Source organism: Hemitrygon akajei, chromosome 10, assembly GCF_048418815.1.
Source record: "Hemitrygon akajei chromosome 10, sHemAka1.3, whole genome shotgun sequence".
Classification (NCBI taxonomy): Eukaryota; Metazoa; Chordata; class Chondrichthyes; order Myliobatiformes; family Dasyatidae; genus Hemitrygon; species Hemitrygon akajei.
The window spans coordinates 162,804,996-162,819,194 of NC_133133.1; the positions used below are offsets into that span (position 1 = coordinate 162,804,996).

Below are 14,199 nucleotides of genomic sequence, written 5' to 3' on the forward strand. Positions count from 1 at the left end.
TGGAAGCCAGGAGAATGGGATTGAGAGGGATAATAAATCAGCTTTGCTGGAATGGCAGACCAGTCTCAATGGGCTGAACAGCCCAATTCTGCCCGGATGCCTTATGCCATAAATGCTATTACGTGACATTTTTATAATTTTAACTTGTCTGCAAATTTTGTATTGAATGGTTTATCAGCAAAAAGTGCAGCCAATTATTTGCAGAGGGGATTTTCATCAGAAATATTTACAGTGACTTTATCCATCCAAAATAAAAGAGAATGCTGAGAGTTATTAGGAGGTCAGACGGCGCCTGTAGAGAATTTCTGAAGGAAGTTATTTGAGTTACAGGATTGATGCACCATCAATAACTCACTCTGAGACGTAAGAAGTGAGATATCGGCTTTTATTGACTGGAAGAATGAACAACACTACATCCTGGAGAATGAGGCCGGGCGGAGCCACAGGAGCAGTCAGCAGGGGTCTGTGGGCGGAGCCACAGGAACAGTCAGCAGGGGTCTGTGGGAGGAGCCACAGGAGCAGTCAGCGGGGGGGTCTGTGGGAGGAGCCACAGGAGCAGTCAGCAGGGGTCTGTGGGAGGAGCCGCAGGAGCAGTCAGCAGGGGTTTGTGGGAGGAGCCACAGGAGCAGTCAGCAGGGGTCTGTGGGAGGAGCCACAGGAGCAGTCAGCAGGGGTTTGTGGGAGGAGCCACAGGAGCAGTCAGACAGGGGGTCAGTGGGAGGAGCCACAGGAGCAGTCAGCGGGGGGTCTGTGGGAGGAGCCACAGGAGCAGTCAGCAGGGGTCTGTGGGAGGAGCCACAGGAGCAGTCAGCAGGGTCTGTGGGAGGAGCCACAGGAGCAGTCAGCAGGGTCTGTGGGAGGAGCCACAGGAGCAGTCAGCAGGGGTCTGTGGGAGGAGCCACAGTCTGTGGGAGGAGCCACAGGAGCAGTCAGCAGGGGGTCTGTGGGAGGAGCCACAGTCTGTGGGAGGAGCCACAGGAGCAGTCAGCAGGGGGTCAGTGGGAGGAGCCACAGGAGCAGTCAGCAGGGGTCTGTGGGAGGAGCCACAGGAGCAGTCAGCAGGGGGTCTGTGGGAGGAGCCACAGGAGCAGTCAGCAGGGGTCTGTGGGAGGAGCCACAGGAGCAGTCAGCGGGGGGGTCTGTGGGAGGAGCCACAGGAGCAGTCAGCGGGGGGTCAGTGGGAGGAGCCACAGGAGCAGTCAGCAGGGGGTCTGTGGGAGGAGCCACAGGAGCAGTCAGCGGGGGGTCTGTGGGAGGAGCCACAGGAGCAGTCAGCAGGGGGTCTGTGGGAGGAGCCACAGGAGCAGTCAGCGGGGGGTCTGTGGGAGGAGCCACAGGAGCAGTCAGCAGGGGGTCTGTGGGAGGAGTCACAGGAGCAGTCAGCAGGGGTCTGTGGGAGGAGCCACAGGAGCTGTCAGCAGGGGTCTGTGGGAGGAGCCACAGGAACAGTCAGCAGGGGTCTGTGGGAGGAGCCACAGGAGCAGTCAGCAGGGGGTCAGTGGGAGGAGCCACAGGAGCAGTCAGCAGGGGGGGGTCTGTGGGAGGAGCCACAGGAGCAGTCAGCAGGGGGTCTGTGGGAGGAGCCACAGGAGCAGTCAGCGGGGGTCTGTGGGAGGAGCCACAGGAACAGTCAGCAGGGGGGGGTCTGTGGGAGGAGCCACAGGAGCAGTCAGCGGGGGGTCTGTGGGAGGAGTCAGCAGGGGGTCTGTGGGAGGAGCCACAGTAGCAGTCAGCAGGGGTCTGTGGGAGGAGCCACAGGAGGAGTCAGCAGGGGTCTGTGGGAGGAGCCACAGGAGCAGTCAGCAGGGGGTCTGTGGGAGGAGTCACAGGAGCAGTCAGCAGGGGTCTGTGGGAGGAGCCACAGGAGCAGTCAGCAGGGTCTGTGGGAGGAGTCACAGGAGCAGTCAGCAGGGGTCTGTGGGAGGAGCCACAGGAGCTGTCAGCAGGGGTCTGTGGGAGGAGTCACAGGAGCTGTCAGCAGGGGGTCTGTGGGAGGAGCCACAGGAGCAGTCAGCAGGGGGTCTGTGGGAGGAGTCACAGGAGCAGTCAGCAGGGGTCTGTGGGAGGAGCCACAGGAGCTGTCAGCAGGGGTCTGTGGGAGGAGCCACAGGAGCTGTCAGCAGGGGGTCTGTGGGAGGAGTCACAGGAGCAGTCAGCAGGGGTCTGTGGGAGGAGCCACAGGAGCTGTCAGCAGGGGTCTGTGGGAGGAGCCACAGGAGCAGTCAGCAGGGGGGGTCTGTGGGAGGAGCCACAGGAGCAGTCAGCAGGGTCTGTGGGAGGAGCCACAGGAGCAGTCAGCAGGGGGTCTGTGGGAGGAGCCACAGGAGCAGTCAGCGGGGGGGGGGTCTGTGGGAGGAGCCACAGGAGCAGTCAGCGGGGGGTCTGTGGGAGGAGCCACAGGAACAGTCAGCAGGGGGTCTGTGGGAGGAGCCACAGGAGCAGTCAGCAGGGTCTGTGGGAGGAGCCACAGGAGCAGTCAGCAGGGTCTGTGGGAGGAGTCACAGGAGCAGTCAGCGGGGGTCTGTGGGAGGAGCCACAGTAGCAGTCAGCAGGGGTCTGTGGGAGGAGCCACAGGAGGAGTCAGCAGGGGTCTGTGGGAGGAGCCACAGGAGCAGTCAGCAGGGGGTCTGTGGGAGGAGCCACAGGAGCAGTCAGCGGGGGTCTGTGGGAGGAGCCACAGGAGCAGTCAGCAGGGGGTCTGTGGGAGGAGCCACAGGAGCAGTCAGCAGGGTCTGTGGGAGGAGCCACAGGAGCAGTCAGCAGGGGTCTGTGGGAGGAGCCACAGGAGCAGTCAGCAGGGTCTGTGGGAGGAGCCACAGGAGCAGTCAGCAGGGTCTGTGGGAGGAGCCACAGGAGCAGTCAGCAGGGGGTCTGTGGGAGGAGCCACAGTCTGTGGGAGGAGCCACAGGAGCAGTCAGCAGGGGGTCAGTGGGAGGAGCCACAGGAGCAGTCAGCAGGGGGTCTGTGGGAGGAGCCACAGGAGCAGTCAGCGGGGGGTCTGTGGGAGGAGCCACAGGAGCAGTCAGCAGGGGGTCTGTGGGAGGAGCCACAGGAGCAGTCAGCGGGGGGTCTGTGGGAGGAGCCACAGGAGCAGTCAGCAGGGGGTCTGTGGGAGGAGTCACAGGAGCAGTCAGCAGGGGTCTGTGGGAGGAGCCACAGGAGCTGTCAGCAGGGGTCTGTGGGAGGAGCCACAGGAACAGTCAGCAGGGGTCTGTGGGAGGAGCCACAGGAGCAGTCAGCAGGGGGTCAGTGGGAGGAGCCACAGGAGCAGTCAGCAGGGGGGGTCTGTGGGAGGAGCCACAGGAGCAGTCAGCAGGGTCTGTGGGAGGAGCCACAGGAGCAGTCAGCAGGGGGTCTGTGGGAGGAGCCACAGGAGCAGTCAGCGGGGGTCTGTGGGAGGAGCCACAGGAACAGTCAGCAGGGGGGGGTCTGTGGGAGGAGCCACAGGAGCAGTCAGCGGGGGGTCTGTGGGAGGAGTCAGCAGGGGGTCTGTGGGAGGAGCCACAGTAGCAGTCAGCAGGGGTCTGTGGGAGGAGCCACAGGAGGAGTCAGCAGGGGTCTGTGGGAGGAGCCACAGGAGCAGTCAGCAGGGGGTCTGTGGGAGGAGTCACAGGAGCAGTCAGCAGGGGTCTGTGGGAGGAGCCACAGGAGCAGTCAGCAGGGTCTGTGGGAGGAGTCACAGGAGCAGTCAGCAGGGGTCTGTGGGAGGAGCCACAGGAGCTGTCAGCAGGGGTCTGTGGGAGGAGTCACAGGAGCTGTCAGCAGGGGGTCTGTGGGAGGAGCCACAGGAGCAGTCAGCAGGGGGTCTGTGGGAGGAGTCACAGGAGCAGTCAGCAGGGGTCTGTGGGAGGAGCCACAGGAGCTGTCAGCAGGGGGTCTGTGGGAGGAGTCACAGGAGCAGTCAGCAGGGGTCTGTGGGAGGAGCCACAGGAGCTGTCAGCATGGGTCTGTGGGAGGAGCCACAGGAGCTGTCAGCAGGGGTCTGTGGGAGGAGCCACAGGAGCAGTCAGCAGGGGGGGTCTGTGGGAGGAGCCACAGGAGCAGTCAGCAGGGTCTGTGGGAGGAGCCACAGGAGCAGTCAGCAGGGGGTCTGTGGGAGGAGCCACAGGAGCAGTCAGCGGGGGTCTGTGGGAGGAGCCACAGGAACAGTCAGCAGGGGGGGGTCTGTGGGAGGAGCCACAGGAGCAGTCAGCGGGGGGTCTGTGGGAGGAGCCACAGGAACAGTCAGCAGGGGGTCTGTGGGAGGAGCCACAGGAGCAGTCAGCAGGGTCTGTGGGAGGAGCCACAGGAGCAGTCAGCAGGGTCTGTGGGAGGAGTCACAGGAGCAGTCAGCAGGGGTCTGTGGGAGGAGCCACAGGAGCAGTCAGCAGGGGTCTGTGGGAGGAGCCACAGGAGCAGTCAGCGGGGGTCTGTGGGAGGAGTCACAGGAGCAGTCAGCAGGGGTCTGTGGGAGGAGCCACAGTAGCAGTCAGCAGGGGTCTGTGGGAGGAGCCACAGGAGGAGTCAGCAGGGGTCTGTGGGAGGAGCCACAGGAGCAGTCAGCAGGGGGTCTGTGGGAGGAGCCACAGGAGCAGTCAGCGGGGGTCTGTGGGAGGAGCCACAGGAGCAGTCAGCAGGGGGTCTGTGGGAGGAGCCACAGGAGCAGTCAGCAGGGGTCTGTGGGAGGAGCCACAGGAGCAGTCAGCAGGGGTCTGTGGGAGGAGCCACAGGAGCAGTTCAGACAGGTATATGTAGTTTACCACTAGGATTAACTCTGTCCCTTTCTCTACAATAAAGCCTGGCATCCCAATCCAAGGTTAAAGGACTCTGACTGTAGACATCAACTTTGAAATGGATGGGTCAATTTAGGGGTCCAGGTCAGGTCTGCCTCAGTACTTCAACCAGAACAGGATGATTTCCTTCATATTAGTGAATGTGCCTTTTTTATTCAATTGCATATCTGCAACATGGGAAGTCCTATTTTCTTTTGGGTTAGAAAAGATGATGCTAGAGGATTTTGCAGACCAAGCTGACTCCTTCCAGTTCGTCAGCAAAACAGCTTATTCTTCCTTTGTCTTCCTTTTCCTTTCAAGGTGGCTGGGGGCCTGTCAGAGTCCGTGATCTACAGCTTCAGCTCATACTGCGGTTCTCCACTGAGTTCTCGGGCTCGACGTGCGATCTAGCGGCCTGGAAGACATGTGCCTTCAGGGAGTGGTCCTATGGACAACCTCGCCAATGTTGCCAACTGAAATGTCGCGGGAGCGTGAAACATCAAGACAGGAGGAGGGGTGCACCCTAACGATTCTCTCTCTCTCCCCCTTTCCCTTCTCTCTCTTTGATGGTGAATGAGAGCCTGTTGGTCCCTGAGTCGGGGGGGGGGGGGGGCGGGGGCTTAGAGAATTATTGAGGTTAATTATTATTTTCCCAGCATTTTCTGGTTTTATTTCAATAATCCATCATCTGTAGCATATTTTGAATATGGATATTGTTAACAGAATGCCAATAACAGGAAGATTAATTTGCAGGTACTAATTGAAACAAGGAGCTAGTTTAGTAAGTTATCAATGAAGCTGCATAATTCCACTCACAAAATGCGGGTGATCACCACCTTAGCAGTCTTGTACTGTTCAACGACAAAGAGAAGCAGGAAGTTCTCAATATTGCCGTTTACAGCAGCCTGCTCAACCTGGATTTCACTGGGCCCACCCAGATCCATCCAAACATTAAAAATGGACCAAACTCCAGATACAAGGCAAGAGCTGCTGATTTTAATGATGCTAGTTATGGTGAAGGAGCCCTAGCAAAATTGAAATGAGTATTGATCAAAACAAAAACACGGGAGTGGTGCGGCTATTATCCGTCGTAATGTGTTTTAGTAGTTGAAGGCAATCCTATGTGGTGGATGCCTAACTTGTGCAGCCTTAACAATGACTTCCCATTAGAAGAGATTGAAGTCAGAGTCACACGTCACAGACATGGGCCCTTCTGCCCACTATCTCCATGCTGACCTTTTTAACCATTAGGTCTCACCCTTCTATTCCTTGTCTATTTAAGAACTAATCCAAACGTCTCTTAAACAGTCATTATATCTGAATCAATCACCTCCCATTATCTGTAAAAAAAAATCCCTCAAAGTAAATTTTATTATCAAAGTACATATATGTTATCATATACAATTCTGAGTTTCATTTTCCTGTGAGCATAGTTAGTAAATCTATAGAATAGTAACTATAACAGGATCAACAAAAGATCAACCAGAGTAGAAGACAACAAACTGTGCAAATGCAAATATAAACAACTAGCAATAAATAATGAGAACATGAGATAATGTGATAGAGTCCTTAATTGAGATCATTGGTTGGTGGAACATCTCAATGATGGGCAAGTGAGTGTAGTTATCCTCTTTCATTCAAGAGCCTGATGGTTGTGAGGTAGTAACTGCTCTTAGAAACATAGAACCCCTACAGCAAAATACAGACCTTAGGCCCACAAAGCTATGCGGAACATGTCCTTACCTTAGAACTACCTATTTTTCTAAGCTCCATGTATCCATCCAAGAGTCTCTTAAAAGACCCTATCGTTACCGCCTTGACCACCGTCGCCAGCAGCCCATTCCACGCACTCACCACTGCATAAAAAACTTACCCCTGACATCTCCTGTGTACCTACTTACAAGCACCTTAAAACTATGCCCTCTCGTGCTAGTCATTTCAGCCTTGGGAAAAAGCCTCTGACTATCCATGCAATCAATGCCTCTCATCATCTTGTATACCTCTATCAGGTCACCTCTCATCCTCCATCGCTCCAAGGAGAAAAGGCCAAGTTCACTCAAACTGTTCTCATAAGACATGCTCCCCAATCCAGGCAACATCCTTGTAAATCTCCTCTGCACCCTTTCTATAGTTTCCACGTTCTTCCTGTAGTGAGGCGACCAGAACTGAGCACAGTACTCCAAGTGGGGTCTGACCAGGGTCCTATTTAGCTGCAACATTACCTCTCGGCTCTTAAACTCAATCCCATGATTCATGAAGGCCAATGCACCATATGCCTTCTTAACCACAGAGTCAACCTGCGTAGCTGCTTTGAGTGTCCTATGGATTCGGACCCCAAGATCCCTCTGATCCTCCACACTGCCAAGAGTCTTGCCATTAATGCTATATTCTGCCATCATGTTTGACCTACCAAAATAAACCACCTCACATTTATCTGTGTTGAACTCCATCTGCCACTTCTCAGCCCAGTTTTGCATCCTATCAATGTCCCGCTGTAACCTCTGACAGCCCTCCACACTATCCACAACACCCCCAACCTTTGTGTCATCATCAAATTTACTAAACCAACCCTCCACTTCCTCTTCCAGGTCATTTATAAAATTACAAAGAGTAGGGGTCCCAGAACATACCCCTGAGGCACACCACTGGTCACCGGCCTCCATGCAGAATATGACCCGTCTACAATCACACTTTGCCTTCTATGGGCAAGCCAGTTCTGGATCCACAAAGCAAAGTCCCCTTGGATCCCATGCCTCCTTACTTTCTCAATAAGCCTTGCATGGGGTACCTTATCAAATGCCTTGCTGAAATCCATATACACAACATCTACTGCTCTTCCTTAATCAATGTGTTTAATCACATCCTCAAAAAAAACCTGGTGGTTTTTGAACCTGGTGGTGTTGAGTGCACTTTAAAATTTCTTTCCATCACCATACATCTCTTGTTTTTGATACCTCCAACATGGGGATAAGATTCTGACTAACCAGCTGTGCCTCTCAAATTTTAATTTCATACTGCGTATAATTTCTATATTATATACAGTATATAGTTACCTCTCAGTGCCCTCCGTCCAGGGAAACAAGCTCAACCTTTCCCCATAACTTACCGACTCTCTTCTCCACATCCTTATCCATCCCTGCAGTACATCACTGATCAAAGACTTGCAATCAGAAAAGCAAGATGGGGCACCTGGGTTGGTATGGACCAGTTGGGCCAAGGGTGTCTTGCCATGTTGTATTACTCCATGAACTCCAGGCATTGTTCTATCACTACCCTCTCCCTCCTAACACCTAACACCAACCCAATTGGCCAGCTCACCTTGGATTCCCCTTCCAGACCAGCCTACCATTCAAAAACCTCGAATGTCTTACAAAAGTCCATTATTGATCAGTCAATTGAGTATAGATTACTGCCTCATGCATTAATAAATAGGAAATAAGCCTACAAGAGGCAAGAACTCAATAGATAGATAGATAGATAGATAGATAGATACTTTATTCATCCCCAAGGGGAAATTCAATGTTCCTCCAGTATGATATCACATAAACACAATACAGACCAAGACTAACTGACCAAAAAAACCACATAATTATAACATACAGTTACAACAGTGCAAAGCAATACCATAATTTGATAAGAGCAGACCATGGGCACGGTAAAAAAAAAAGTCTCAAAGTCCCAGATAGCCCATCATCTCACGCAGATGGCAGAAGGAAGAAACCTCCAACGTGGCAAAACTTCCCGATGCAGCCTCTGGAAGCACCCGAGCACAGCCAACTGTGAGTCCGTCCGAAAACTTCCGACAACTTCGTGCCTCCGACCAGCCCTCCGACACCGAGCACCGAGCACCATCTCTGCCGAGTGCTTCAACCCCGGCTCCGGCCACCAAGCAACAGGCAAAGCCGAGGATTCGGGGCCTTAATATGCACTATTAAGTGGCATATTATATTTGTGCTACATATTGACACCAGCAACATTGGGACAGGATCCCCTGCAATCAACTTTAAGAGCTAGAGAGAAAGCTAAAAAATAAAAAACTTCATGAATTAATCTCTGGATTAATCCCAGTACAATGTAATGGCAAGAAAACAAATAGGAAGGTATTACCTCACTTAGTACTTGGTTTATGAGATGCATATCAGTTGGCCTCTCAATTGGAATCAGGTGAGATCTGTTCAAGGAGGACAGGGTGCACAGGTAGCATATCTAAGGAATAATGTACTTGCATTGGAGGTGGTTCAGACGAGGCTCACAAGAATGATTCCAGGAATAAAGGGGTTAACAACTGAGCCTGTTCTCACTGGAGTTTAGAAGAATGAGGGGGATCTCATTGAACCTGTCAAATATTGAAAGGCCTAGATAGAGTGAATGTGGAGAAGATTTTTCCAATAGTGGCAGAGTCCAGGACCAGAGGGCACAGCCTCAGACTACAAGCCATCCCTTTAGAACAGAGATGAGAACGAATTTTTAAGCCAGTAGGTGGTGGGTCTGTGGAATTCATTGCTGCAGACAGCTGTGTATTTGGGTTTATTTAAAGCTGAGCTTGATAGGTTCTTGATTCAATGGTTATGGAGAGAAGGCAGGGGACTGGAATTGAGAGGGATAATAAATCAGCCAGGATGGAATGACAGAGGAGACTCGATGGGCTGAATGACCTCATTCTGCTTCTAAATCCTATGATCTTATTTTAGGGGACTGGAACCAATGTTTGACCAGAGGGATTCAAGAATGAAGCTGGGAAAAGTTTAAATTTAATTGACATGGATGTCAACATGTAGCAACATGAGGAGCATAAAATGGGAGCGCTGGTTAGGAACAGAGAAGGAAATGGTAAAGTTTTTGAAGGGAGAGAGTGAGAGGTGCAATTGCATGTAAATACATGAAATATAGTGAATAAAATTGATGGTCCGTGAGCTTAAGTAAGTAGGATTACGATGTGGTGGTGAAAGTTTAAAACAGGGCTCTTCAAGGATAAGATTGGGCACTTAATTGCAGGTTATAAGCTGGTCTAAAAGTATAGGGAAGGATAAAAAGGAGACACTCAGGTGGTTGCTATGGAGAATGTCCTTGTGAAAGTATACTTGGTTAGTGTTGAGAAGCAGGGAGGGAACTATCAGATATGAAACATGGGCTACCAAGCAGTATGAGAGGTTTCTAGGAGTAAATCAGGGAGATTATACAAATGTGTAGAAGCTATAGCGCCTATCAGTGATTTCAAAAGCTCTAATATTGCATGGAATATTAAAATAAGTCGAGGGAACTTGATCAGTATGTTTCAAACCTAACATGGAATTGGGCTTCATTGAACTTGTTTCAGAGGGATGATTTGGGATATGTGGATCAGTTATTAATAGGAGAACAATTAGGAAGCAGAGATAATCAGATCAGAAGGCTTAGATCATAAGGAAGATGCAAGGAGAAATAGAATATAAAAGCAAGGATGTAAAGCTGAGTCTTTAAGGCATTGGTCAGACCACCCTTGGAGTACTGAGAGCTATCTTTAGGGCCTCTTATCTAAAAATAGTTGTGCTGACATTAGAGAGGGTCCAGAGGAGATTCACGAGAATGATCCCAGGAATTAAAGGGTTAATGTCTGTGGAGCATTTGATGGCTCTGGGCTTGTACTCACTGGTGTTTAGAAGGAAGAGGAGGGATCTCATTGAAGCCTATCAAGTTTTGAAAGGCCTAGATGGAGTGGATGTGGAGAGGATGCTTCCTATTGTGGGGAACAGCCTCAGAATACAGAAAAGAGATGAGGAGGAATTTCTATAGCCAGAGGATGCTGAGTCGATGGAATTCATTTCCACACACAGCTGTGGAGGACTAACTGGGTATATTTAAAGCAGAGGTTGACAAGTTGATGATAAGTCAGGGTGCCAAAGGTTACAGGGACAAGGCAGCAGAATGGGGTTGAGTGGGATAATAAATCAGCCATGATGGAATGGTGGAGCAGGCCTAATGGGCCAAATGGCCTCACCCTGCTCCTGTTTCTAATGGTCTAAATACAAAGCTGAACTTTTAAATAGGACGAGGGTTGGAATTGATGTAGACATGGCCAGCATGAAGTAGAATCAAATCTTAGGAGGCAAAATTTTAACTGTATGATGCGTGACCTCTGGAGGGCAAACGCTTCAGGAAAAGCAGAGATGACAAAAGAGATACACAAAGTGATGGAAGAAAAGTTCCTGTAGAACTCCAGTGAGAATCGGGACAGAAAGGAGAATAAAACAAGAAAGAGCACGAACTGGAAGACAAAAGAAGGTATTGGAAGGAGAGTCAAATATCTTCTGTAGTTACGTGGATAACAAACCAGTAGGATCAGGAAGTGTGGAGGTGATTAGGAATAATAAACGGAAATCTTGTATCAGTCTAATTAGGGCAATCCATGGAATCCTTAGCGGATGGAAGTTAATCGTCATACAGCATTGAACAGGCCCTTTGGTCCGACTCATCCAATGCCAGCCATGCTGTCCACTTGATTTAGTCCCATTTCCTTACATTTGGCCCCAACCTTCAAAACCATTCCTGTCCCTCTAAACCAGGGGTTCCCAACCTTTATTTATGCCAAGGAGCCTTACCATTAACCGAAGGGTCCATGGAACCCAGGTTGGGAAACCCTGCTCTAAAGTTTTAAACCTTTCCTGTCTGTGCACCAGTCCAAAGAGCTTTAAAACATGGCAGTTATACCCACCCCTTCTACTTCTCTTTCAGGTCATTTACCCACCACCCTCTATGTGGGGAAAAAATGCCCCTCAAATCCTTTTTTAAGTGTTTCCCTTCTCACCTTAAACCTGTGCTGTCAAGTTTTGACTCCCCGACCCTGGGGGAGAAAGAAAAACTATGACCATTCACCTCATCTATGCCCCTCATGTTTTTGTAAATCTCTAGAGGCAGATAGATGCTGATCAGAAACTGATACGAAGATTTATCAAAGCAATTAAATGTCTGTGATTTTCCTACATAGACTATTTTGCAGCCGTGAATATATATTTTATATAGTTGAATACCTACAATTTCCATACAGCAATGTGGGTGTAGAAATATGCAGCTCAGCCGATTTTAAAGTTTCAAAGTGCATTTATTATCAAAGAATGTATAAATTATACAGCCTTGAGATTTGTTTGCTTACAGGCAGTCACAAAGCAAGAAACCCAAAAGAACCATATTTTAAAAATAAGAACACCCAGTGCCCACAAAGAAAGAGAAAACACAAAATGAATCATATAAGCAATAGGAGCAAGCAACAACGTTCCAATCCCGTTTGAGTCCTTCGATCCAGATCCCTGGAGCAGCCAGGAATAAGGCCAAAGCCTCAGTACTCAGTTCATCATATTAGCAGTGTAAATTGCTGCAAAGTTCGCAGGCACGAAGCACAGCAGCTAGGCAAGAGAAGCGCACAAACTATCAGGGCTAGTGCTCAAGTTGTCTAAACCTCGCACTAGGACCCAGCCCTGCCACCGGCGAAGTGCTCCGGGCCTAAATTTCACTGCCGAAGGAGCCATTCTTGACCTCTCCAAATCCACTCAGCACCAGTTTGTAGAAGATTTGTGTCAATGAGTAAATTTTCCTGCACTTTACTGTGTTCAAATAATTGGTATAATATCTTTATGTACGTTCACACAACTATACAATTAGAACTGTGCATTTATGCCTTGCTCAGTGTGTGAATTTTCTTTGTATAGAAATGTCTCTGATCTAGGTGTATAGTTCAATGTATTCATTTAATTAAAAATTCTGCTATGTTCGGACTTGTCCTCAAGTTAAACGCAGAGTACAGAGTGTGTATATTTGTCTACACTGTCACGTGTCTAGATTTGTGTCCATTTGTGTCGGACTAGATTAACTGTATTGGTTTGAAGAAAGTTTCCCATAATCTTCTAATGCTTTCTAGACATGAATGAATTGACTGAAAAAGAGCAGATGTAACAATTTGTTCAAAAACAGTTGTAAGGATACAAAGAATTAGAGAGTCATAAAGGATGGAAACGATCACTTTAGTTAAATCCATTCAAATCATCAAGCACGCATTTTACACCACTCCCTCTTTCTTCTCTGCACATTCCCATTAATATTCTACCAGGCAATAGAAACTACTTGCAGAGGCCAATGTGTTCTCAGATTTTCAGAAGGCCTTGACAAGGTGCACACACGAGGCTGCATAACAAGTTAAAAGCCCATGGTATTACAGGTATGATATTAGCCTGGATAGAGCATTGGCTAATTGGAAGGAGACAATGAATGGGAATAATGGGAGCTTTATTTGCTTGACTACTGCTGACTAGTGCTGTTCCACAGGGGTCTGTGTTGGGACCATTTATTTTTATGTTATACATCAATGATTTGGATGATGGAATTGATGGCTTTACGGCCAAGTTTGCAGACGATACAAAGATAGGTGGAGGAGCAGGCAGTTTCAAGGAAGGAGAGAGGCTACAGAAAGACTTAGCCAAATTAGGAGACGTGGCAGATGGAACACAATGTCGGGAAGTGAATGGTCATGCTCTTTGGTAGAAGAAATGAAAGCATAGACTAGTTTCTAAATGGAGAGAAAACTCAAAAATCTGAGTTGCAAAGGGACTTGGAAGTCCTCATGCAGGATTCCCAAAAGGCCCATTTGAGTCGGTGGTGAGGAAGGCAAATGCAACGTTAGCATTCATTTCAAGAGAACTAGAATTCAAAAGTAAGGATGTAATGCTGAGGCTTTATAAAGCACTGGCAGGGCCCCACTTGTACTGTAAGCAGTTTTGGGCCCCTTATCTAAGAAAGGATGTGCTGTCACTGCAGAGGAGGTTCACGAAAATGATTCTCGGAATGAACAACTTGCCATATGAGGAGAGTTTGATGTCTCTGGGTCTCTATTGACTGGAATTCAGAAGAATGAGTGATGATCTCAATGAAACCTTATATTGAAAGGCCTTATAAAGACCTTATAAAATATTGAAAGGCCTTGATAGATGGGGTGTGAAGAGGATGTTTCCTATAGTGGGAGAGTCTAAAACAAGAGGACACAGCCTCAGAATAGAGGGGGTCCTTTTAGAATGAAGATAAAAAGTAATTTCTTTAGTCAGAGGGTGATGAACCTGTGAAATTCGTTGCCACAGGCGGCTGTGGAGGCCTAGTCATTGGGTATGTTTAAGGCAGAGGTTGATAGATTCTTGAGGTACGGGGAGAAGGCAGGAAATTGGGGCTGAGAGGGAAAATGGCACAGTCGTGATGAAATGGCCGAGCAGAATCGACAGGCCAATTGGCCCAATTCTGTTCCTACATCTTATGGTCTCATTAATCAAGTGACCTGCACACCTTTAGGAAATGAATCAAACTAGATCCCCCCAGTGAAAGGGAGAACACAGACAGCATCCGAGACTGGGGTCACACTGGAACTGTGAGGCAGTACCAACGTACCACCCAATAAACCAAGAGTAACTGGATATACCAGATAATAACAAGC

General features: G+C 49.5%; 1 protein-coding gene across 3 annotated transcripts in view; it reads right to left on the bottom strand.

The window, feature by feature from the left end:
• Nucleotides 1-14,199, bottom strand: part of LOC140734896 (uncharacterized) — a 114,021-nt gene that overhangs the window by 68,454 nt on the left and 31,368 nt on the right. The window contains exon 9 of one of the 3 annotated variants that reach the window (XM_073059567.1): nucleotides 5,087-5,166. The exons of the other annotated variants lie outside the window; for them this stretch is intronic. Within the exon in view, the coding sequence (XP_072915668.1) occupies nucleotides 5,110-5,166 (57 nt within the window). The 3' untranslated portion in view covers nucleotides 5,087-5,109. Of the gene's footprint in view, nucleotides 1-5,086; nucleotides 5,167-14,199 lie in introns of those variants that run through there. 3 annotated transcript variants of the gene reach the window in all.